Source organism: Melitaea cinxia, chromosome Z, assembly GCF_905220565.1.
Source record: "Melitaea cinxia chromosome Z, ilMelCinx1.1, whole genome shotgun sequence".
Taxonomy (NCBI): Eukaryota; Metazoa; Arthropoda; class Insecta; order Lepidoptera; family Nymphalidae; genus Melitaea; species Melitaea cinxia.
In genome coordinates, this window is record NC_059424.1 from 12729452 (window position 1) to 12753552 (window position 24101).

Here is a 24101-nt window from a genome sequence, read left to right on the forward strand (position 1 = left end):
TAGTATTCACAATTATTTTATTACGGCCAAATATACAAAGTAATTGTAGAAGGTAGATTAGCAATAATTAATAAAAAAGCTTTATCTGTTTTAATAATAACTAATATAAAATTACTATTTGCTTTACATATAAAATGTGAATATGCATTGAAATAAGTTTATTGAATGTTAGACTGTACGTAGATGGATTTAATACAATAAAAATACTAGTTTGGTTAAATTATTCTTAACTATATATTACATATAATTAATACAATGCAGCTTAGAGTCGTTAAAATGCGATAAAATAACCCATAACATGTATCAAATCTTAAATAAAATCCATAAGGCAAAGTATGGGCAAACATTTTTATTTATTTTGATACTATTTTGTAGTGTTTATACTTTTAAATCATATAAAATCTACCATATAAAATATAATGTACGATGAAGTTATTACTTTGTATTTACCGTCAGCTAGCATTAAATAGTTGTTAGACACATTTACTACTCTAACTGAACTTTCAAATGACTACTAGACATTGGCTTTGTACTGCCGGTATATATCTTGGAACATGTCACGACAGTTCATTTTCACTTTGAGCTTGGAACAGAGTAGGAAAACCCCAGATAGTTTCCTGTGCAAGGAGTATATTTCCTCGGGGGGTGGACATAGCCTGTGCGTCAGTATGGTTGGCACTATGGCTTGAATTCGTCTTGTTGTCTTTTGAGCTCCAAAGTCAAATTCACCCGAACCTTCGCTTGTAAACACTTCGCCCATGATCAAAACTGTGTCGACGTGTGTCTCTTCCATTATCTTTAAAAAAAAATCATTAAGAGTTAATATTTACACATTTTTATTGGTTAGTAACAAACATTAATATTACAACAAGAATAGTTTTATTATATCATGAAAATAAAGAACATATTTGATCAATTTTTTAAGGGTTTTTTAGGCGATATAGGTTTAAAATATCAATTACACAATTGGAAAGCCAAATATATATTAAATATATTATATTCTTAATTGCTAAGTAATTTTACAAAAGCCATATAATATAGGAAGTAGGCAAGGGTGAACTTATTTCTAACAGATCTCTTCCAGTCAAACCATAAACATGCTATTGTTATATAATATACATAAAATACATTTTTTGAGTAAAAAAAAATATATTGTTGACATAGTGTATTAAGATTACAGATTACATTAAATATTAAATTGAAGCTGTGCATAACAACAGTCATCACATATTGATGTCCTTTACAATGTGCGACAAAGTTACCTCAGTGACATTATTCTATACATATTAGACGTATTATTTTACCTTGGACTCGTATCCAGTGAGGAATTTCATTTCGCGCGACATGCGCAAAATTGCATCGCGATCATTTTCTGAAGCTGCTTTAATAATTTCTATATATTGATCCATGAACTCTTTGGAGTATTCACGAGTCGCGCCGAAGTCCAGCAAGATTACCTAAATGAAGAAAAATTACTCTTTATTATAAACTTGTAAGATTTCATAGGACGACGATTCAGCCTTTAACAACAACCTTCTCCGTGTAGGAGAGGAATCGCAGCTTAATCCACCGCCCTACTCCGCTGAGGATTGGCGGCACGGCACACGCATCACTACACCAGAGATATAGTCATAAAGAGCTATGGAACATTTTATATAATTTTATGGGATGTATAATAATATGACACAGTTGTCTCGTTTAATATGGACGATATTATTACACTATAATTATATAATTTAACATGTATATGCAAATACGTATAATGTTATTTAGTTAATTTCTTGCTAATTTTATAAATTTAATATTTATATAATTTACTACTAGCGACCCGCCCCAGCTTCGCATGGGTTCAAAGCTATTACTAAATAAAAAATAAATATTTGCAATGTAAGCGCATACAATAAAAGCGTGTTTATTTACGACATCATATTAGAAACCTCTAAAACTATCAGTGTTCCTATATATAATATAGTAGATATTATGCATGTATTATACATGTAAACCTTCCTCTGAGATCACTCCATTCATTACAGAAAACCGCATCAAAATCCGTTGCGTAGTTTTAAAGATCTAAGCATACAAACAGCGAGAAGCAACTTTGTTTTATACTATGCAGTGATGTTCTACTGGGCAGCATTAAGAGCTATTTCACAAAAATCGGTAACAATCGGCGAAAGTGTAATACTTTGACGTCGTTAATCTCAGTATTGGATGCAATAATGTAATTTATATTTTTGAAATATAATAAAGCAACCTTTGTTGTAGTAAGATAATGGATTAGAATTTTGATTTATATTGTATGTATAAAATTATTAACCTTTTCATCGGCCGCCTCCCTGGGTAAGCGCTCGAAATGTATACTTTGAAGTCCTATTTTTCAATAACCTCTACCTTAAAATTGTATAAAAAAATATGGTAATATGTGGAATAAGTTTTTGTTGATATATAATGCAGATTATTTTTTTCCATTTGCATTTCCGTTAATCCGTAACAAAATTTTAACGTTACAAATATTTTCCAAATAAGTACAATTTTAAAAGCGATATTTTTCTTAGAAAACAAAGAAATTTTAAGAAACTATTCAATAGCAAAGTAAACTTACATCATTTAGGAACATAAAAAAAAATCAAAATATTGAATTATTTTTAATACCTTTTGTATTAAAAATAAAAAGATAGTATATAATACCACGGATCAAACCCAGTAAATCAGTCGAGCGCCAGCGCTCTTAGAGGTTAAGATCCACGCTAAATTCTGCGCAGCCGTCTCTTTCGCTCACACGCTTTTGATACTTTCATAAAAATAAAAATATGCAAAATCTATTGTAAAGTAATATAATGATAATTTCTGTAAACCAATGTATAATTTAACTTTTTTTTCACATTATCAATACAAATAGGCATTTAAATCTGTTTGTCTTGTTATTTTTTAAACAATAAACTTGTCAGTGTCATTGAGTTTAAAAATAAATTAAAGCCGGCAAAATTCGATAGTCTACTTGCATCCAAAAACTCACTGCTTGCATGCAACTCACATTCACACTCAGATTTTCTGGAGCATAATAAAATTCTATTTTCTTTATATCGTAAATATTCGATTCATTCGTAAACTTAAAAAACTAAATCAATTTAATACAAAATGTGTCATAAAATTGATTTTTATTTTTATTTTAAATATATTGACTGTTGTTATAAAATATACTTGAAACTTTTAACAAATTAATTATGTAAAACACATTTTATAACATAGTCATTAATTTTCATTATCTAATATATAAAATTCTCGTGTCACAGTTTTCGTTGCCATACTCCCCCGAAACGGCTTGACCAATTTTGATGAAATTTTTTGTGCTTATCCGGTATCTATGAGAATCGGCCAACATCTATTTTTCATACCCCTAAATGTTAGGGGTAGTCCACCCCTAAATTTTTTTTTATTTCTTAGCCAAATTTTTAATTTCTATTTTTTTATGATACAACATTAAAAAATACATACAACCCTAAATTTTCAACCCTCTACCATCAACCCCTATTTTTAAATAGCGTTTAGCGGCAAGACAACGTTTGCCGGGTCAGCTAGTAAATTAGAAAAAGATCAAGATGGTTTTTGATTGTCACACTATACCAAGTAGCACAAAGATCGCGCGGCTCGTACGACTCGCGCGATGCGACCAAATTTACCTAAACTTGCAGAGCGAAAAATTGTGAAATGGCTCTTAAGTGAGAAGTGTTTATGATTTTTTTTATTTTATTATTTCTTCGGTCGAATGAGACGTATCGTGATATATTATAACAAGCGTTTCGATAATATCGTACTTTTTTAAATTAAAATATACAACATGTACAGGATTCAAATTTCCCGTGCCTTTCTTTGAAACATCATGCAAATTTAAGTTTATCATACAGCAAACAGTCGATTATTTACATAGACCAGTCCTGTGACGGTGTTTATCTGTTACGATTTCTTATGTTTTATTATTGTATTTGTTAATCGCTTAATTTCTATAAAACCTAAGAACTAACTCATCTGGCTCAGTGACCCGAAGTGAGTCTTTGCCTCCGAAACAAGATTTCTCCACTTCGCACGATCTTGCGCGATTTCCCGCCAATTATTGGCTTGGATCTCACTCAAGTCTGCTTAAACCACGATCCTCTAGCGGTATCTGGGGCGACCTACCGGTCTACGTCCAGTTGGTCGACCCAGATACCCATGCGTTCGACATGTCCGAGCCACCGCAACCGATGGGATTTGAAAATGGATTCCGATGGAATTTCAGCATTAGTTTTTATTCGCCAACTTGCCCTTTAGTTGGTCCTACACAAACCGACGACGGGCAGCAGCGTCTTTGGTGTGATAAAGCCAGCCCTGCGGTCAACAACCCGCCTGCCCAGCGTGGTGACTATGGGCAACACACGAGTTCGCGCCATTTTTGGCCCGTGTGTGGAGGCCTATGTCCAGCAGTGGACTGCGATAGGCTGAAGTGATGATGATGATGAGTGATTAGATCGTTATTTAAATAAATAAGATACATTAAAAAGTGCATGACATATGCAGATCATTGTCAGCTTACTTACTTGTTTGGTATTCGTGTTATAGAAAAAATTTGCCCAGTTCGGATCTGTCTGCATACAGCGAAGTATGAACATTTCTCTCAAACAAAGCTGCATTATTTTGTAAGCTATGTCATAGCGGACTTCGTAGGGCGCGTCGAATAATTTGTCGAGAGGCATTCCGTCGATTAGTTCCGTTGTTATCACTTCTTGAGCGCATAATTCGTCTAAACAAAAAAAAAATATGTGTAACTACCATACACAAAATTAAATATAAAACTCATTTCATAACTCATTTAAAATATTCCGTTATAAGTCCTTAATTTCTCATAATAAAGACTTATTTTTATAAATGTAAACATTACGTTGTTAAAAGTATAGGCTAACATTCAGTATTTATTAATGTATATTGTATATATTTGATATAGCATCACACATCACACGCAGCATATCACATCAACATATTACATTTATATGCATATACAAGAGACGAGAAGAAAAACTGAATAAAAATAATTTGAAATATAAAAGAATTTATTAAAAAAGCTAAATAATTGTTTAATAGCTAAAAAGTATAAGAATAACTTGATACAAATGTCATTGTAACTATTATATAAAAAGTAGGTTAGGAACCGACTGAGGTAAGTACCTCGTCCTTACAGAAGATCCCGCTAAATAACACTATTTCCAAGCAGTGTTGTGTTCCTGTTGGTGAATAAAGTGACCGGAGCTCCTGGGGGAAAGTGGGGATGGGGATTGCAGATGTCTATAAGCTGCGGTCATCGCTTACCATCAGGTGAGCCATACGCTTATTTTCCGACCTAGTTATATATATAAAAAGAGAAAATGTAGACACAAAAATGAACTAATAGTTTAATATCCAGCGAAATAAACGATATTTTTTTTACAACAAATTTAAAATATTTTTTACTAACTGGATATAAAAAATTTGTTAAATCATCTAGTATATGAGTTTTTTTATAACAGTAGTAAAAGGCCCGCCCCATCCCGAACCACCCAGGAATTCTGACTATATTACTCACCACAAAAACAAAACATTATATGGCGTTACGAGAAACATAACGAGGTCATTCGTTCAGTAAATTTTACTCCTCATACTTTTTTCATACCGGGGGCCCTATATGAAAATCGATTGTTAAGGAGTAAACTCCAAATAAGTATGTCAGCTCCGAAGCACGACTGGAGTTTACTCCTTCAGATCGACTGTGTAAATAGGTACAAAAAAGGCTTACTAGTCTAAGATAAAGATTAATACCATATCAAATGGTAATTAGACGAATGAAATAAACCGTTTATGGTGTTACAAGAAACATAACGAGGTCATTAGTTCAGTAGATTATACTCCTCATATTTTTTTCATATCAAGGGGCCTTATATGAAAATCGATTCTTTAGGAGTGAACTCTAAAAAAACAAATTACATAGATCATATTACCAATGACAGATGGAACATAGTACTCGGGGTATGGAGCAAGTAGTTGTTTGAACTTCTTAGTACATTCTGCTTCACGGATGTAGTCGACCTCCCAAGCTAACTCTTTCTTCGCTACTTCGACAATGTTGTCTATGAACATCCCTTTAGGAAACATGTTCCATACCTGAACGAATATGCCAAGTATTAAAAAATCTATCTAGATAAATATAAATTTATCGCTGGAATGTATGTAGGCGCATAACCCTCGAACTACTGTGTTTAAAAAAATTAACGGTTCACAGAAAAACAAATATAGCAGTACGAAGTAAGCCGGGTCAGCTAGTGTAGAATAAAACACATTCTTTACCCTTTACATAACACTTAAAATAACTTTCATTAATTTACCGAGATGTAACCAATAAACTGCCTTTTGACAGGAAACTTACCTTAAGTACACCGACAAGGTTGTCTATATCGCTGTTTATACCTTTTGCAACACCGGGATACTGAACTTTAATTGCCACTTCTTGTCCACTGTGAAGAACAGCTAAGTGAACTTGACCTAATGGAAAAATAGGAATATTATTATAAATGTGATAAGTATAGTGTTATAGTACAGACAAACAGTATTTTTAACAAAGAAAAAAATAAGTTATTGCTTAAATATTCATTGCGGAAACAAACTATATTTTATTATATTATACAAAATGTACTTTTTCCATTTAAAATATCATTTACCTATAGAAGCAGCAGCGAAAGGTTTCTCTTCAAATTGATGAATTTTACTGCGCCAGTCTGGCCCCAGTTGAGAACTCATAACTTTCTCTACTTGCCAACTAGGCATGAAATCTGCTGATTGACGAACTCTGTCAAATATTTTCTGGAGATCAGACGGAATTACCGAATCATCTTGGATACTGAGTAGCTGACCCAGTTTTAGTGCAGCACCTATATATCAATTGTAAAATATAAAACAAAAAATATATTTCAAGTCTTGAAAATACAATATCGACATTTAGTAACAATCTAACCTCTGACTTTGCATAGTGTATCCACAATCCTCTCAGCATTTGCTGGCGATAAGAATGTATTTGAAGTTTCATCGACTTTTCCAGTTACAGACTGGAGGGTGTTTCGGGCATACTGGGCGACTGTACCGAAACCCAGACCAGCAGCTAGGGAGCCAAAAGATATCATCCTCCCAATACGAGAAGAAGGTACGACACGCGCCTTAGAGCTCTCAGCTAGCTAGTTTACAGAAAGATATAAACATATAGTCCAATACACAAAAGCAAACCGAGAATTGTTGCAACAAAAATAATTTATTTGACTATGCGGTCATTGAGTTTATACTTAAGCAAAAAAACCTTAATTTTTTTTTTATCTTTCATTAATAAATACTTCCAAATTTTTTTATCTTCTAAACACTTCCAGTTAATTTTCGTAAGCCTTGTCAAAATGGTTTGTTATTGAGTTAGGACCAAATTAACTAGATGGTAGTAGTTTAGATACACAGGAGCAAGATTTGTTTTAATTTTGACAATGCAATCTAAGCAGGTTTTGTATTTAATTCACACTATAATTTATTGCCCTTCTCCTACATGGAGCGAGAGGTCAATGCTCAATAGGGATGTTACAGGCTGAATCAATAATTCAATCAATTGTAGTAATTTATTGGTTTTTCAGTTGACAGCCAAAATATAACATACATACATTAGTTTGCTACATGAAAAATAGTAATTGTATATTCCAATAATAATAAGGAATATCATTTAAACAAAAATATTCCTAAAAAATATCTAGTGACTTAAAAAGTATATTAAATTCAAGACACAACAAAAAAACTAAATGTATCTTAACTAGACAGTTCCATTAACTCTGTTTCAACTTCTATTTCCACTTTAAATAAACAAATAAAAACTGATACCTTATTATTTCAATTATAAATGAAAACTGACAATATTTCACTACTGATCTTTAAGTTTACTTTTGTGGAAATTGAAAATTTCACCCCTTTAAAGAACACTATAGTTGAAGATAATATTAAAAACTAATAAAAAATGTACTTACTGATACTTTTACTTTCTTTCTTGCAACTGGTTTTGGGGCAGATTTGACACTAGTACTAGTAACAGAATTTATGCTGGGATCAGCATAAGAATTTACATTGGGTTTAAGGCTTTTTGGCTCAATTACATCAACTAGTCTATTATCTATTTCATCATTTACAGGCTTCTCATTTACGACAACTTCAACTGGAATTTGTTCTGGTGGCTTAACAAGTTCCTTGACCGATACAACGGTAACATTTGAGACTATCTTTTTTTGTGCTTGCTTTAAACTTTCAAAGGTTTCATTGAACTGCCTGTTCAACATGTCAATATCTTCTTGTAATTTCGGATCCATGGATGTCAATGCCTCAGCTGTATTGGTATTTGAGTTAGTATTACACATAGTGACATATTGTTTAATACCATGTACAACCACCTTTGCTCTTTCGAAAGCATCGTTAATAGTGTCTGGGTTAGATTTGTAGGTAGCAATAGAGTTAACTGAGCAATTTTGTAATGGGTTTTTTACACTAGAATTTTGCCATACTAGTCTAGTGCTTTCCTGCTGTAGCTTTATACCCGCATCTATCACCTGGCGAAGACCTCTCACTACACCTATTAAATCATTAATATGTGACATGCCTGAAAAATTAGGTAAAGCTACAAATTATATGTTGTACTTAAAAAGGCCTATTATGTCCGTTATATAGGGCACATATATATGTTAAGCGTGGTAAAAAATGTACACGTTTACGTTAAAATAAGTATTAGTTACTATTATTGCATAACTATTTCTGGTGTTAAATTTCATCGTTTACGTTAAAAAGAATTCTTACTTCTTTAAGGATAGGTATTAAAAATTTTATAACGTTTTTTTTTATAAATTAATAATTATGCATTATTAATTGCACTGAAAATTAATAGTAATTACAAGACAAATATTTTTAATTACCTCAACCTTGTATATTTAAATAAAATTTCATATAATAATTGCAACTAACATAATAAACACTTTTTTCTTTTTTTAGCTATTTTAACCAAATTTTTACCTCTTAATAGAAATTTGAAATAATTTAATTTCACTATCTTTATGTACTCTTTTTGGATTTAACTTGTAATATTCATAAAAACTAAACGTCAAACGGAATGTCAATTTATTTTTTAATAGTGGTGGCACTAACTTCCTTGGGTGGCACAGATATGGCACAGACTTTAATCTCATTATTGTGTATTCAGCCTAACCTAAGATGACGATGTTAATATACCGGACGGTGCTTAACTACCGTTAGGGTTTGAATGTTTAATAACTTTTTAAATTAATTTATATTTTATATTTTTATTTTAGAATTTTGTAAAGAGAACTTGGGGAATTTTAAATGGAACAAATACACAACAGAACACATACCGACAAAAAGCAGAAGATCGCGATATCATTAACAATTTGATAATGAGCGATGAAGCCTGTGAATTTGCCCAAGCCCATGAACATAGAATTGTTCCGTAAACAAGCAAAATTCTAGGATATGGCCTACAGAGAATCCAAGAATAGTTCATGAACAACAATTACATCCACTTAAGTGTACTGTTTGGTGCGGAGTATCGTCTGAAGGGATCATTGGTCCATATTTCTTTGAAAATGCACATGGCGACTCAGTTACGGCAAATGTTTTTGAATACCGAACGATGCTGGACAATTTCTTGAGGCCAGCTGTAGAAAACCATCCACAGTTGTTGTCCCAACAAGATGGAGCCATTGCTCACACTGCAGTGCAGCAAGAGATACAATGGTTCTGTTACGGAACCTCTTTGCCGAACGCATTATGACGCGCAGAAGCGATTTCATTTGGCCCTTACGTTCACCGGATTTAACAGCGCCAGACTATTTTCTTAGGAGATATTTGAAAGAAAGGGAATATCTAAATGAGCCAGCAATTATACCACAGCAAAAACAAAACATCCGAAACGACATTTAAGCTTTAACACCGGAAATTTTACGTAAAGTTATGCAAAATGTATTGGAAAGAGAGCACGAATGTGCGAAGTCGAAAATGGTTACCACTTGCGGGACATAATTTTTCAAACTTAAGCCAAAAATATTCCCCATTAATGTACTTTATAATAAAATAATAATTAATCATTAAATAAAAAAAGTTATTAAATATTCAAACCCAAACGGTAGTTTTGCGCCATTCTGTATATAACAGTTTAATGGTAGACCGGACTTCCCCAAGCGCGAGCTCTCGTAGTCTACCACGGGGTTGAATTCAACACGAGCACTCAGTTCAGTTTACCGCAGCGCCCACGCCGCGGTGCTAACCTCGCATATACCGTGTGATATGATTCGATAAGCGAGCGCTTCTTGAGACGTAGTTTTTCGCTCATAAGTTACAATTTTCTACACTTAGAATTTTTGGCGCGAACTTATGGAGGTCTATGTCCAGCAGTGGACTGTGATAGCCTGAAGTGAGTGAGTGACAACAAAAACGCTTATATTGTTTTGAATAGTATGAACTAAGCTTTAATTTACTGTATAAAAGGTGTTTCTCATGTGCGTATATCAATTTTAAAATCGCACCCTTTTCAGAGGAAGGGAGAAAAAGTGGTCTTGGTGCAAAAACATCTCGAAAAAATATAGTATTATGATACATTTGTCATTGATTCTATTTAATATGTTTTCCAATAGTATCTATCTAGCTCTAACAACAAACGAAATATATATCGTGATACAGCTCAAAGTTTCTTTTTTATCCTTGAAAATAGGTGGTCTAGTTTGCGAACGCTCGAATCACAATCGACATTTCAGTTATCTACACCTTGTAAAGCAATTACCGTAGGAACAGGGTTGGTAATTTGTAGTTCATTTAGAAAAACTAATTATAATTAGTACTGAAGATGAACAACGCAATGATAAAACTAAAAACAATATTTTTTAGGCAATAATATCTAGAGGGCGGGAAAGTAGGATATTTTTTGAAAGCAAACTATAGGTACATATTTTACATATCCTCGACAAATAGCACTATAAATATTCGTAAAGTACACAAAATACACTTTGCATCGGTGTGTAATATGTATACAATTTTCTTATAAAGAAAATAAGAAAACTCGATCCAAAAATCTCTATTTTCATAACGGTGCAGAAATTGGCGGGTACAGAGAAACTGATCGGTTGAATCTTGCAAAATTTCTGTGAAGAGTGAATAAATGTTTGGTCTAATTGGTATCTAATATCGTACTGAATATTAAAATGTGGCTATAAACAATTTAAGCTCTAGTTTTTTGTCAAATATGGTTTCAAAACGAGTTAGTCATCTGGGGTTGAATTTAAACCCGCGGTAAACTACTGAGACAAAATTTGTTGTGTGAATTCACGTTTCAACCCCTCGGGAGACTACAGAGTACAAAACTTATGAGACCGTGACATATGCGTAGAAAAATAATCTGGGATTGAATTTAACCCTGCGGTAAACAAGTCATTAATAAACTTAAAATGCTAAAAAAATATATATACTTTAACTTAATTTTTGTTTAAAAACTGTGATTTTATTATATAATATTTGTATGTTTTAAGTTATTTTCTAAACCTTTTGATACTAACAAAAAAGGACAAAAATAATGTTTAATGAGTAAAAATATAACAAGATAAGATTAATTTGTAAGAATATAACATTGAATACAAATTTTATTAAAGTATCAAGATATATGAAGCACACAAATCCGTGTATCGTTACCGTTTTGTATTTAGTATTGATGAGTACATAGTAATTTGTTCTATACTTTGTATAAAAAAGCCATGAATTAAATTCTTTATGGATTTTGTTATATATGGATACATATCTATAATATAAAAATGAATCGCTGAATGTGTTGCTAAGCGCAAAACTCGAGAACGGTTGGACCGATTTCGCTAATTCTTTTTTTAAAATATTCCTTGAAGTACGAGGATGGTTCTTACGGAGAGAAAAATTAAAAAAAAAAAAATTAAAGTTCCTGAAAAAGTCTAAAAACAACACTTTTCTATACTCCCATACAAAAGATTTGTGATAATACTTAAAAGTCACTGTTAGGCGATACGAAGTTCGCCGGGTCAGCGAGTTATATATAGCTTAATTCTTGATTAGGTGTAGAATTGCTCTTATGTGTAATAGATACATACCTACATACAAATTACCTGAATAAAAATGGTTTCTTCTTATTGATGATGATGACGTGATTTATTCTTTATATCGCATAAAAATTAGTAAATAGGTACAGTTATATAGTTAAACTTACGAAATGTTTTTAATAAGAAACGACGTACAAGATGACCTAGGATATATTGAAATAACTCTTTCAAATTTATGGAAAGAGTTTTAAGTAGGATTATCTATTATTTTATCATCACTCTTTCTTACTTTACAGTTCAAGAAACTAACTATTTTTAGATAAACAACACAAACAGTTGAACAAATTGAATTATTGAAAACACAAACAGGCTTCTAAAAATATTTATTATTATCTTGTAGTCAGCATCAGTAGGTGTCATTAACATTAATCACGTCTATCTAGACGGTATGTGTTTTGTCCACGATCACTAATTACAGACAAGAAAAGAAAATAAAAGTAGGTATACAGTTTAAGGACTTTGAAATTGGAAAAAAAAGCTTCTCTTCTTTAGAGTAATGGCTTTCAATAGTCAAAATAGCAAATTTCGCAAGGAACTAATTATTTCTTACATCATAAGTGGACGGATATAAAAATAAATAAACGCTTCGCTCAAAACCCCCCACTAGGATTTACTCCTATGTTGGGGATATCAGTTACTTCGACAGTGTTAAAATACCGAAGACGGGCGAATGATAGTTACTTTGTATCATAGACGTTATAAATTAAACAAGTAAAGGAGTACGATTTATCTTATATTAAATAAACGAAACACAGTGAAAGGGTGCAGTATTTCATATTTTTGACATGCTAATTTATAAATTTTTAAAACGTTACATTTCAGTTGACTAAAAACATACTTACGTTAATGGTTTAAGTTTGATAAAAATATTTAAAACGAAGGATGTAAATAATATTCAATATATTTGAAGAATACTTTATTTTTCTTACACCATGACCATTATACAATAAATTATATTAAAATAGAAAATTTAATAAATAGGTTCAAATAGTAATTTGGAATAATATTGAAATTTACGAAGGTAGATTCTTAAACAATAGATAATATCAATGAGCAAATTATTGTTATACCACCACAGAAAATTATAGAGTCCAATATCGTTTTATGTATTCTTTAAGTTTCCCTAGACCATTAACACATTTATATCATTAAAATTCACATTAATGACAATAATCCACAGTATCTTAATTACTACATTGATTAAACATGTATTGACAACAATTGAGTAACTACACACCAATATAGTATTTGAATATGAGCAATACCACTAAACATTCATTGTTTAAATAAAGCATATTATTACTGTGATAAGACTTTCTACTACATAAATATAAATTTAAATAGGTCTTATTCAGAAATGATTTAATTAGCATATTTTTGTTCTTATAACATTTATATTATACGTTTATAATAGCTCCCTGTTAAAATAGTAGTAATAAAAGAAGATAAATATTCTAAACAATTGATTAAATATTTTAACGATTAATAATCACTTCCATTATCGATGTGAAATGGTCTTCCGGCAATGGTGTGCAATGTGTTGACCGAAAATCGCGCATATACCTGGAAATCTAGAGAAACAAATCGATTATAGAGATACAATCTCTCAAGTGAATAAGCACATAAGAAGAAAAAATTGCATTTACAAAAAAAAAAAAAAACATTTGTAGTAGTAATTGTATATCGTTGGTCGGTAAACACCTTCATATATGTAGGTCTAAATAAACGCCTCGTCTCGTAATTATGTTCCACCTACTCTTTAGGCGCACGTTGCGCGCTTCTCCTTTCTCTAATTCTTCGTCGTCTTAGTAAAATGTCAATGTTGGATGGTTGGATGCGTTTTCTTCCATCATAAGTTAGAAACTTTATTTTTATACTGTCGGATCAGACACCAATATGGGTAATGGACAAGGTCATTACGTCGTTTCGCGTAATAGGTCCCTACCAAACTTTCATATCCAGATTTTGTGTGCTGAGTGGACTCATCTTTGGTCGCACATAATCGCCACTGTCCTTCTACTGGCTCATTATTTATGTCACGTTGGTGTTGTCGTGTCATTACTGCTTGGCCATCACCAACATCGTCACTTTAGCTTATCGCAGTCCACTGCTGGACATAGACATCCCCAAGTTTGCGTCAAAAATGCCGCGAACTCGTGTGTTTTGCCCATAGTCACCACGCTGGGCAGACAGGTTGGTGACCGCAGGGCTGGCTTTGCCGCACCGAAGATGCTGCTGCCCGTCTTCGGTCTGTGTATTTGAAAGCCAGCAGTTGGATGGTTATCCCGCCATCGGTCGGCTTTTTAACTTCCAATGTGGTAGTGGAGCTGTGTTATCCCTTAGTCGTCTTGTACGACACTCACGGGAAAAGATGGGGTGGTTATATTCTTTACTGCTGTAACACACAGCAGTCAACTTCTTGGTCTTGTATTGCAAATATCGAAAACTCAACACTTGGAGATATCTGCTTTTTTATAATCCATTTGAAAGAAAATTTCTTCTCAATGTTACCCTGATCTAACATTTTTTTTAGGAAATTGTCCGTGTACCAATTTGTTTCTCTATACTTCGTTATGCCTTTTTACAATATATTTTTTTCGTCTGTTTGTACATTTCCTTGGTAGATGTAGTTCTCTTTCTATTTCTTGTGCTTCCTTCATTATAGAATATTTATCTCTGCTTGTATCATGCTTTACTATTGTTTTGATTAGATGATCGCTTTCTCCTTGTTGATATTGCATGTATTTAACTCATTTGTGCTTTGTACATATACTCCACATTTAGTAACCCTCTTCTTCGCTGCTATATTGTACAGTACTGTCTTTCTACTTCTGCTTTATGTTGATGCGTTTTTATAGTCACAGTTTTCTAGATTTGACGGCTCTTTTCCAAAAGAGTAAAAAAGAACAAGAACAGCGTACGTTTTTATACCTTTGATAAGATTTTGCGAATTTGCATAATAGCACACACTGTGTTAAGTAGCTTTTTAGCTATTTTTAAATATTAACTGGATATCCGTTCTCTAATGACACTATGTTCTATTTTTCCAGATTCAGGAAACCCTAGATATTTGTCAGTTAGTTCAGCCTATTGTAGTCCACTGCTGGAGATAGGCCTTCCCAAGTTCGCACTACATATCCCGGTTTTCTGCAATCCTCATCGAGCGTACACCTGCAATGCTGGTTATGTTGGTTACTTTTGTTCTCTCGCGCATTCTCATTTTTAATGCTATCTTTGAGAATTCATTGAGTCTTGTGGCGAGACTGTTTGCATAGATAAAGATAGAGATTGTTTGAATATACTTTAAGATCATCCACGAATGAAAGGAGGTTTAATGCTAAGCAAAACAATAACGGTGAATCGCCCTAACGGTATGGCTCAAAAAGAAATCTCTTAATCATAAGTTGACATCTATAGACATCAAGTAGCTTATAAAGCCAATCGTAATAAACACTAACAAAAGCCTTTTGATAATCTATGCATGCCACACTGGATTTTCTTTTGGGAGTGCTTGCATCCTCTAATATGTATAATCTATTAGATGATCTTTACAACCTTTGACTTCGCGAAGACATCCCCTTTGTTCTTCTGACATTATGTTGTTTTCGTGGCCGTGGCTATATAAAACGTTCGCTAACATAGAATATATATTCAATAACCACACCATAGGTCTTAAAATTTTCGGGTCTTCAGTATTTTCATTTTTAGGTACCAGTATGACTTTACTTGTCGTGAACCAATCTTCTAACAGTCTATTCCTGATACTATATTTGTAAACAATGAAGCCAAGTATTTGTGTATGCTAGTCAAATATTCTTTGTAATAATTTTGAATTTCATCTAGTCCCGGTGATTTTTCACCCGAGCATTCTAAGTAAGGCAAATTTGACTTGGTTTTCTGCCATCTTTTCTAAATCTACTGTATTTACTTCGCTTGACATTGTTTCTATTTCTTAAATCTCAGTAGCTTCCTTGTTGTAGTTTTGAGGGTTTGAACACATTGATTTCTAGAATTCTTCTACGGTTACTTTACTCACTATTTTCATTTCTTTGGTGGTATTGCCTCCCAGGATTCTGTGTATAGTCTATGTTAGTTTTCGCCAAATTATTTATTCTGTTCTTTTCTGTATTCATTTCATCGTATCTTTTTATTCTTCCTGTTATTGTTTTGATTCTTTGTTTGAAGATTTCAGCTTTATTATTATGATCATTTTCACTTTGTATATTGGGTATTCTGTATAGTTTGTCTCTAATTTTCCTCATTTTGTTGTGTGTGTTTTACTATTTGTATTGATTCCTCTGATTTCCTCTTTCTATCTCTATTAGTTGTTCTAAATCTTTTTTAACCGACTTCCAAAAAAGGAGGAGGTTCTCAATTCGACTGTATTTTTTTTTAATGTATGTTACATCAGAACTTTGGACAGGGTAGACCGATTTCGACAAATTTTGTTTTAATCGAAAGGTGGTGTGTGCCAATTGGTCCCATTTAAATTTATTTGAGATCTAACAAATACTTTTCAAGTTATATCTAATAATGCGTTTTTACTTGACGCTTTTTTCGTCGACCTACGTTGTATTATACCGCATAACTTTCTACTGGATATACCGATTTTGATAATTCTGTTTTTGTTGGAAAGGGGATATCCCTAGTTTGGTACCGTGATAAGAAAACCAGGATCTGATGATGGGATCCCAGAGAAATCAAGGGAAACTCTCGAAAATCCGTAATAACTTTTTACTGGGTGTACCGATTTTGATAATTTTTAATTTAATCGAAAGCTGATGTTTATCATGTGGTCACATATAAATTTTATCGAGATCTGATAACTACTTTTTGAGTAATCTTTGATAACGCGTAGTTGCTTGACTATTTTTTCGTCGATCTACTTTGTATTACTTGTCGATGTAATTGAAGTCGGTTTTTTTTTCGTTTGCGAGCAAACACAATTATTTGTTCTTTGGTTATTGTCTTCAAACATTTTTTTAGCAGTTGCCTATAATAATAAGTCTTTTACCTATGAAATTACCGTTTTTTATGAAATAAGTTAACGCAATTTTTTTCTATATTTTTTATTTTTATTATTCAAAGTAATTACCCATGGAATCAATGCATTTTTGCCAACGTAGTGGTAGCTTATTGACGCCTTTCTTGAACTCTGCGGGACGGGAGGCAACAAAATCTTTAAAGGCATTTTGTACTGCCTCTCGGGTGTTGAATTTTTTCCCGTCAAAAAGTTATTCAAATTCTGAAAACATGGAAGTCTGTAGGGGCAAGATCTGATAAGTACTGTGGATAACGGACAACTTCCAACCCCAGATCTTGTAACTTGGAGACCGTCTGCTGTGCAGTATGAGGTCCCGCGTTCTCGTGCAGGAGCAGCGGAGCCGAGCGATTGACCAAAGCTGGTTGGAAACGCGCGAGGTTCCCCATTATTGTGTTTAGTTCTTCACAGTACACATCTTGCAGTAATGCTCGTGCCGTTTGGTAAGAAGCTGTGATGAATTACACCGACGCTAGACCACCAAATAGTTACCATCAGTTTCTTAGGGGTTATTTTTCGTTAAGGGCATTTTTTGGATACTGAACTAGGATCTAACCAACTAGTTGAGCGCTTGCGATTGTCGAATAGAACCCATTTTTCGTTCCTTCATTTGTATGTCTGTTGAGCAGTGCAAAGCACGTCTCGACGCTTATTATGCGCTGGCGTTCATTCAATTCGTGAGGCACCTATTTGTCGAGCTTCTTTACCTTCCCAATTTGACACAAATGGACAAATATTGTTTTAGTGCTTACTTCGAAAGCTGCTGCTAATTCAGCTGTATTTTGGGAATCATCAGCCCCCACAATCGCCCTTAATTCGTCATTGTCGACCAACGTTTTCGGCCGACCACGTGGTTCATTTCTTAGGTCAAATTGCAGGAACGAAAGCGAGCAAACCAATAACGGGTGGTACGATCGTTAGTAGGCTCCGTAAACGTTGTTGATCTTGCGTGCCACTTCTACCGCTTTGCTACCACGACGGAACTCATACTACTTAATCGCTCGAATTTTTTAACTTATCCATGATGACGAAAAACGTACAAATGCGATGTAAACAAAACGAATTCAGAAAAAATTCTATATTTTTAATAAAAAAATAATTTGAAATTCGAGTTACTAGCGATTTTTTTTTTTTTAGTTTTAAAATAGCCAGTACGACGAAAAGGCAATTTCATAGGTAAAGACCTAATATGTTGCATATTTTGCGTAGACTATTATTTAGGTTTGTAACGTTTGTTTATTTTAGCTTTAGGTAAAATTAACTGTTTTTCTACGGGGATGTCTTTAGTTTCAGTTAATATTTGTAAGTATTGTAAAACTTTCTGTGGATGTAGGTTATTAGGTGGAAAATCGAGTACTGTTTGTATTTTAGTTATGCTCTGTTCCTCACTTGCAAGGAAGTATGTTCTATGTTGTGTGGTATTGAAATTTGTTCTGCCCTTTGTAGTGACTATGCCTTCAGCCCTTTTATGTTTTGCGGTTGAGAAGTTCTTGAGAAATTACATTTTATTTGATAGCCCTACAAACTTTAGTTGGATAAAGCATTTCCATTGAATTCTTTAAGCCTTGTTAGCCACATAAGTTTTCATAGTTCACGTTGCCCGCCCACCCCGAGGTCTGATGGTTGACTCGGGTGTAAAACCTTCTATTACATAGGTACATATTAATAGCATATATTTTATTTAATAAAAGATTAATTTTACAATCTCACCATTGGCAGAATCTTGCGTTTGATTTGAGGCAGCTCTCCACAAGACATGACAATACGTTGCTGATCTGATAAAGCAATGCATGTCTCCAGTATTTCCATTATAGGCTTATCTGACTCCTCTTCAAATAACTCAGGGTGTCTTTGTTTTAATATTGCAATCAGCAGAAAATTACCACGATTTGATGCCAGTTGGTTTGGTCTAAAAATATGTAATATTTATATAGGGTAAACTTAATTAAAAATTATTAAAGCTGCAAATAAAATTCGTAAGATAAAACTTTATGTACTTTATACAGATAACTTCGTCTTCAGTTCGTCGCACTAACTGTATGGGTCCATGATATTTTTCCAGCATTTCAGCAATATTTAGGTTCACAAAGGACCGTACTATTTCTTTTACCAATAATTTCCATGATTTTGGCATTTGGTTTTGAGCCAATGGCAAGAGGTCATCAAAACAAGCATCTAAAATCTAAAAATAAAATATTAGATGAAATATTAAGGTCTTTATTGGTAAAATCTGCAACGTTAGAACTACATCTCAATTATTGATAAATAAGTTCTGTTGCTACTCTTCCGCAATATATTTTAGAAAAAATTATGTATTAAGTAGTTCATTTAAATGTTCAATATGCTAAAACTAGCTCACCATTCCTCTGATATCTGGGTAATTAATAGCTGCCCAGGTGGATGCATAGCCTCCAATGCTCCAACCAAAAAGAACAATTTCTTCAACCTCAAATTCCAACTCATTAATGGCATATTGTATAACAGCATCAATAGCGTTCTGTTCTTGTCGAGGATAAGGAGTGCCCTAAAACCAAATAATGATATTATCAAAAGGTTAATATTGCCTGTTAATAGTGGAATAACATGCACTTAAATGGAATCCCATTTGCATTTCCTAGTCTAAATTAACACTTTGTCAATGTAAAAACTTACAGTACTTTCTGCAAATCCTGGATGGTTCCACCCAAGCGCTGAATATCCTGCCTTAATTGGAGTAGTCATTATTCCAATTTCACAAAAACCTGAATTTCCCTCACTACAAATAACAAGAATATTTCCTTTTGATGAATCAAGCCTATTATCTACAAACATAGTATCAATAGCATTGCCATCAGCTGTTATTATCTTAGCTCTTTTTCCATTATACATTTCCACAAGGTGTGCTCTCCCTTCAGCAAGAGACAACCCTGAAACAATAAAATTTGCGTACGAAAAATTGTGTTAATAAATCAATTAGTTATGAAAGTTTATTATCATGACAAACTTACATAGCATGTTCTGGATAAGGGAAAGTGTGCCTGGATAGATGAGGCGTAGGGCAAATGTATGTATAGCAATATAAGCCAGAAGTTGTATGGTAACCTTCTGATAGTATGGTAAGTCTGGATTAGCACATTTGCTAAATAGCTTGTTCTCAAGATAAGTTGAGCTGTAAAAGTTAATAAAAACATTTAATATTTACACATATCTGCAAAACCTTAGTTGTTTACATTTTAATATACCTATGAATTATTCACCTTGGTATTTGCTCCATTTTATACGAAGGAGCCCAAGCATAAAATTCAAAATCATATTTTCTAATTCTTTCAAGGTAAGCCCTGTGATCGTCGCTTGGTGTATTGATGTTATTCAGAAATTCAACATACTTGGGATTACAAGCCCTGCCAATAGCTCTCATTAAGTATGTAAATGCTAAAAAGCATCCGAGGCCCCCAAAGACACATGTCAGAAACCGAGCTTCATCCCATGACAAAAATCCTCTTTTATATATATACATACAAATAAATGGTGATGTGTAAATACTAACATTGAATACTGTTCGTGCCTGAAAAAGATAACACCAATGACAAAATATAATACAATATTAACATATTTAATTTAAAGTCATAGATCAAGTAAAAAAAGGTAGATAACGCACCTAGAACAGAAAACTGAAGCCACTTTTTTAAAGATGTGTGAGTGAGTGAAGTGTTGACACCTTTTAAAAAAAGTCCCTAAAATTTTTATTAAACAATTAATTTAATATAGGTAAAATGGGTATGTGAAAATAAAAACCTGTTTATAGTTTTAAATAAATTTACTAAAAATAAAACAAAAAATCGGTAGAATAATAAAAAAAATATATTCGTAAGATAATCGTATGAATGGACACTTCCTATCCCCTTTGTTTATCTCTTTTCAGTTTGCAGTCGGATTTTTTTAACTATTTTTCTTAAACCTAGAATCCTTTATGTTATATAAGTTTTTAAAATTTTTGTCGCTTAGAACTCAGAGTCATCGTCATTGTTTGCATTTTACTAATATGATGTAGTCTTATGTTCAAATATTTTTCAATCACTAATCGTATTAAATTGACTTTATGCGGATGGCCAGCATAATCGTGGTCATTTTCTCAGTCTTACAGCCGCTACCCATTCACCTCTTATTAAAATATTCGTTGGAAACCTAAAACCATGAAATTTGATAGTAAAATATGGGTACCTAGTTTACTCAAAAATTGTAAAAAGTTAAAACATAAAACAAACGAGTTAATAATTCATAAATATATTTTGATTTTTTTATTTTCAATTTATGTAACATAAAATAACACGAGAAAAAAAAAAACAATAACTATGTCTACTTTTTACTTAATTATTTTTCTGATTGCGTACAATTTACTTACCCACATTTTGGGGTATTGAAAAAAAGAACTACTGGCAACACTCCCGTGGTACGTCATTTCGTGACATTGAAATTATAAGTTCCGAATAACTTCAATATTATTTTGGAATAACAATAAATTTAAAGTTTTATGTGTACTTACGTCTGAAACGATATTCCTTCAGATTTTTTGTTTACTTTGGTATTGTTTTTGCACCATTTAATCACACAAGACGGCATTTTATAAGCAAAGTTACTGTACGAAGCCTCGTGACATACTAACGAAAATGAGCGTAGTTTGATGTATATGTGTGCGTGAGCGCGTGTGTTTACTTGAAGGAGCCGAGTTTTGTGGCTTCACTAACAACAAAGGCCGCGCATTATCTACCTTTTTTTACTATATCTATGTTTAAAGTAAACAAACAGTCATACAGGAATTAATGTACAGAAATATCTTACTGTAGATATAATCTTGTTGGCAAAATTCTCTGGCCCCAAAGGTTCGTAAATGCCCTGAAAAATTTACAGCATTAGTTTTGTGTACCCTCATTACTTATACACAAAATTGACATAATATAATGTTTTTACATTAGATGCCACAGTCTTCTTCTTCTTCTTCTTGTATAATGGCTTCCGTGAGGATTTGCCAATGTCAGAGTGAGTCTATGATTTTATGTTTAGGGTAAATGCTCTGCTAAGAATAATGCCACAGTCAACATTAAATATTTTAAATATTTCTATCAAAAGAAATCTAATGAGTAGACAAGTGGCAGAAAAGTAAGTTTTTCTCAAGCATTCAAAACAACAAAGAAAAGTAGGTAGAAAATGAGAAAGTGAATGTTTATTCTTAGATTGTTGAATCGATTTTTGTTAGCACTGAGAAGCATAACATAGAATATACCATATTACGTACCATATGTTAGTGACTCAAGCAAAAATTTGAAAATGAGTAAATAAAATATTGGAGGATTATATGTAGTATATACTACTTCATCTTAGATAATTGTGTTTGCAGGCAAACAAAGAAAAACCGACTTCAATTATCGTTATAACAAGTAATACAATGTAGGTAGACGAAATAATAGTCAAGTAAATATGCATTATCAAAGATTACTCCAAAAGTTGTAATCAGATCTCGATGAAATTTAAATGTGACCACATGATAAACATCATCTTTCGATTAAATTAAAAATCATCAAAATTGGTACACCCAGTAAAAAATTATGCGGATTTTCGAGAGTTTCCTTCGATTTCTCTGGGATCCCATCATCAGATCCTGGTTTCCTTATCATGGTACCAAACTAGGGATATCTCTTTTACAACAAAAAAAGACCTGTCCGGGCAGCTAGTTTTCACAATTTATAACTATTATAAATTTCTATTATTTTATTTAATTTGAAACTACTTGAATAAACTTAAATGAAAACCATAAAAACCCTTTCAGAATAAAGGATTTATAATTTTTCAATTCCAGGCATTAATCAATTTTAGGAATATAATTATGTTTTAAATATATATTTAAAGTCAATAACTACTGTTGTCTCGTTTTGTTTTCTGGAATATGCGTCGCTTTGCCAATGACCAAATGTATTGATCACCTATAAGTGGGTTGGGAAGCCCGGGGTGAAAATCAATAACTAGTACTATCGCTCAATTTAAAAAATTGGCATAAAACTCATGTGTATGAAAATATACACTAGAATGAATAAATTTGCAAAATTTATTACAATCATACATTAAATAAAACAATTTATACGAAGAGGGCGATCAAGTTACTATAATATATCATCTTCATTTGTTATCAAAATAAAAAAAAATTACTTACCACATCCAGACCTTGACCTTGTCCATAGATTCTGAATAAGCGAGGAGAAAAGAAACATTCCATTACTAATTTTAGCATTTTAATTTTTTCAATATGTTAACTTCTATGTATGTAGAAATTTAAACACGATACCACGACACTGATTCAAGACTGATAGAAATTTAAATGTCAAGAAAGGTAGCATTTAGCATTATTTTTTTGTAGTTATAAACTTTTCATTTGTTTCTGTGCAGTTTAATGAAATTGCTTTTACAAACCACACCGCAAACTGTAGACCACTACAATTACAGAAGAATACCAAAGGAATACTGATACTGAATTACGGATTAAATTGTCTATGATTCGATTGAAAAAATCAATAGGTACCTGTAACTTTAACAACGATCATAAGAACAGGTTATAGATACCAGGTCATAAAATCCCAAAAAAAAAAAAAAAAATAAGAACAGGTAAGCAAGCGGAATTGTTTATGGCAGCTGGGGCAGGAAAAGAGTAGGAGTACCATTACTTTATTGTGTGCGTGACAGATGTCGGGATAAAGTGTACTTTTTGAAAAATTCTCGTATCACATTTTTTAAATCTAGATAATTATGACAATATGAAATTCTTTTAACCTTTTTTAGGTTTCCGAACTCAAATGATAAAAACGGCTCGCTATTACTAAGACTTCGCTATC

The 24101-nt window shown here is 32.7% G+C and overlaps 2 protein-coding genes across 2 annotated transcripts; both read right to left on the reverse strand.

Moving 5' to 3' along the window:
- LOC123668423 (atypical kinase COQ8B, mitochondrial) lies at positions 1–8675 on the reverse strand. Its single transcript, XM_045602155.1, has 8 exons — positions 8055–8675; positions 7016–7232; positions 6723–6932; positions 6431–6546; positions 6006–6168; positions 4575–4777; positions 1305–1457; positions 1–796 (listed from the first exon to the last, which is right to left on the reverse strand). The coding sequence occupies exons 1-8, from the start codon at positions 8673–8675 to the stop codon at positions 515–517; spliced, it is 1965 nt and encodes a 654-aa protein (XP_045458111.1). The 3' UTR covers positions 1–514.
- Positions 8676–13380: 4705 nt separating this feature from the next.
- LOC123668424 (phosphatidylserine lipase ABHD16A) lies at positions 13381–23817 on the reverse strand. The gene is made up of 9 exons (XM_045602156.1): positions 23426–23817; positions 22060–22113; positions 20478–20785; positions 20229–20389; positions 19894–20147; positions 19601–19765; positions 19239–19423; positions 18952–19150; positions 13381–13771 (listed from the first exon to the last, which is right to left on the reverse strand). The coding sequence occupies exons 1-9, from the start codon at positions 23501–23503 to the stop codon at positions 13676–13678; spliced, it is 1500 nt and encodes a 499-aa protein (XP_045458112.1). The 5' UTR covers positions 23504–23817; the 3' UTR covers positions 13381–13675.
- Positions 23818–24101: the final 284 nt, after the last annotated feature.

Bases quoted from the DNA above. Each gene is read 5' to 3' on its own strand.
- LOC123668423 (XM_045602155.1), bottom strand. From the start codon at position 8,675: ATGTCACATATTAATGATTTAATAGGTGTAGTGAGAGGTCTTCGCCAG. The intron at 6,933-7,015 runs GTTAGATTGTTA...ATTGATATATAG, and splicing joins TACACTATGCAAAGTCAGAG to GTGCTGCACTAAAACTGGGT. The intron at 797-1,304 runs GTAAAATAATAC...TTTTTTTTAAAG, and splicing joins TCACTGGATACGAGTCCAAG to ATAATGGAAGAGACACACGT.
- LOC123668424 (XM_045602156.1), bottom strand. From the start codon at position 23,503: ATGCTAAAATTAGTAATGGAATGTTTCTTTTCTCCTCGCTTATTCAGA. The intron at 19,766-19,893 runs GTAAGTTTTTAC...ATTTGGTTTTAG, and splicing joins CAGGATTTGCAGAAAGTACT to GGCACTCCTTATCCTCGACA. The intron at 19,424-19,600 runs GTGAGCTAGTTT...TTTTATTTTTAG, and splicing joins ACCCAGATATCAGAGGAATG to ATTTTAGATGCTTGTTTTGA.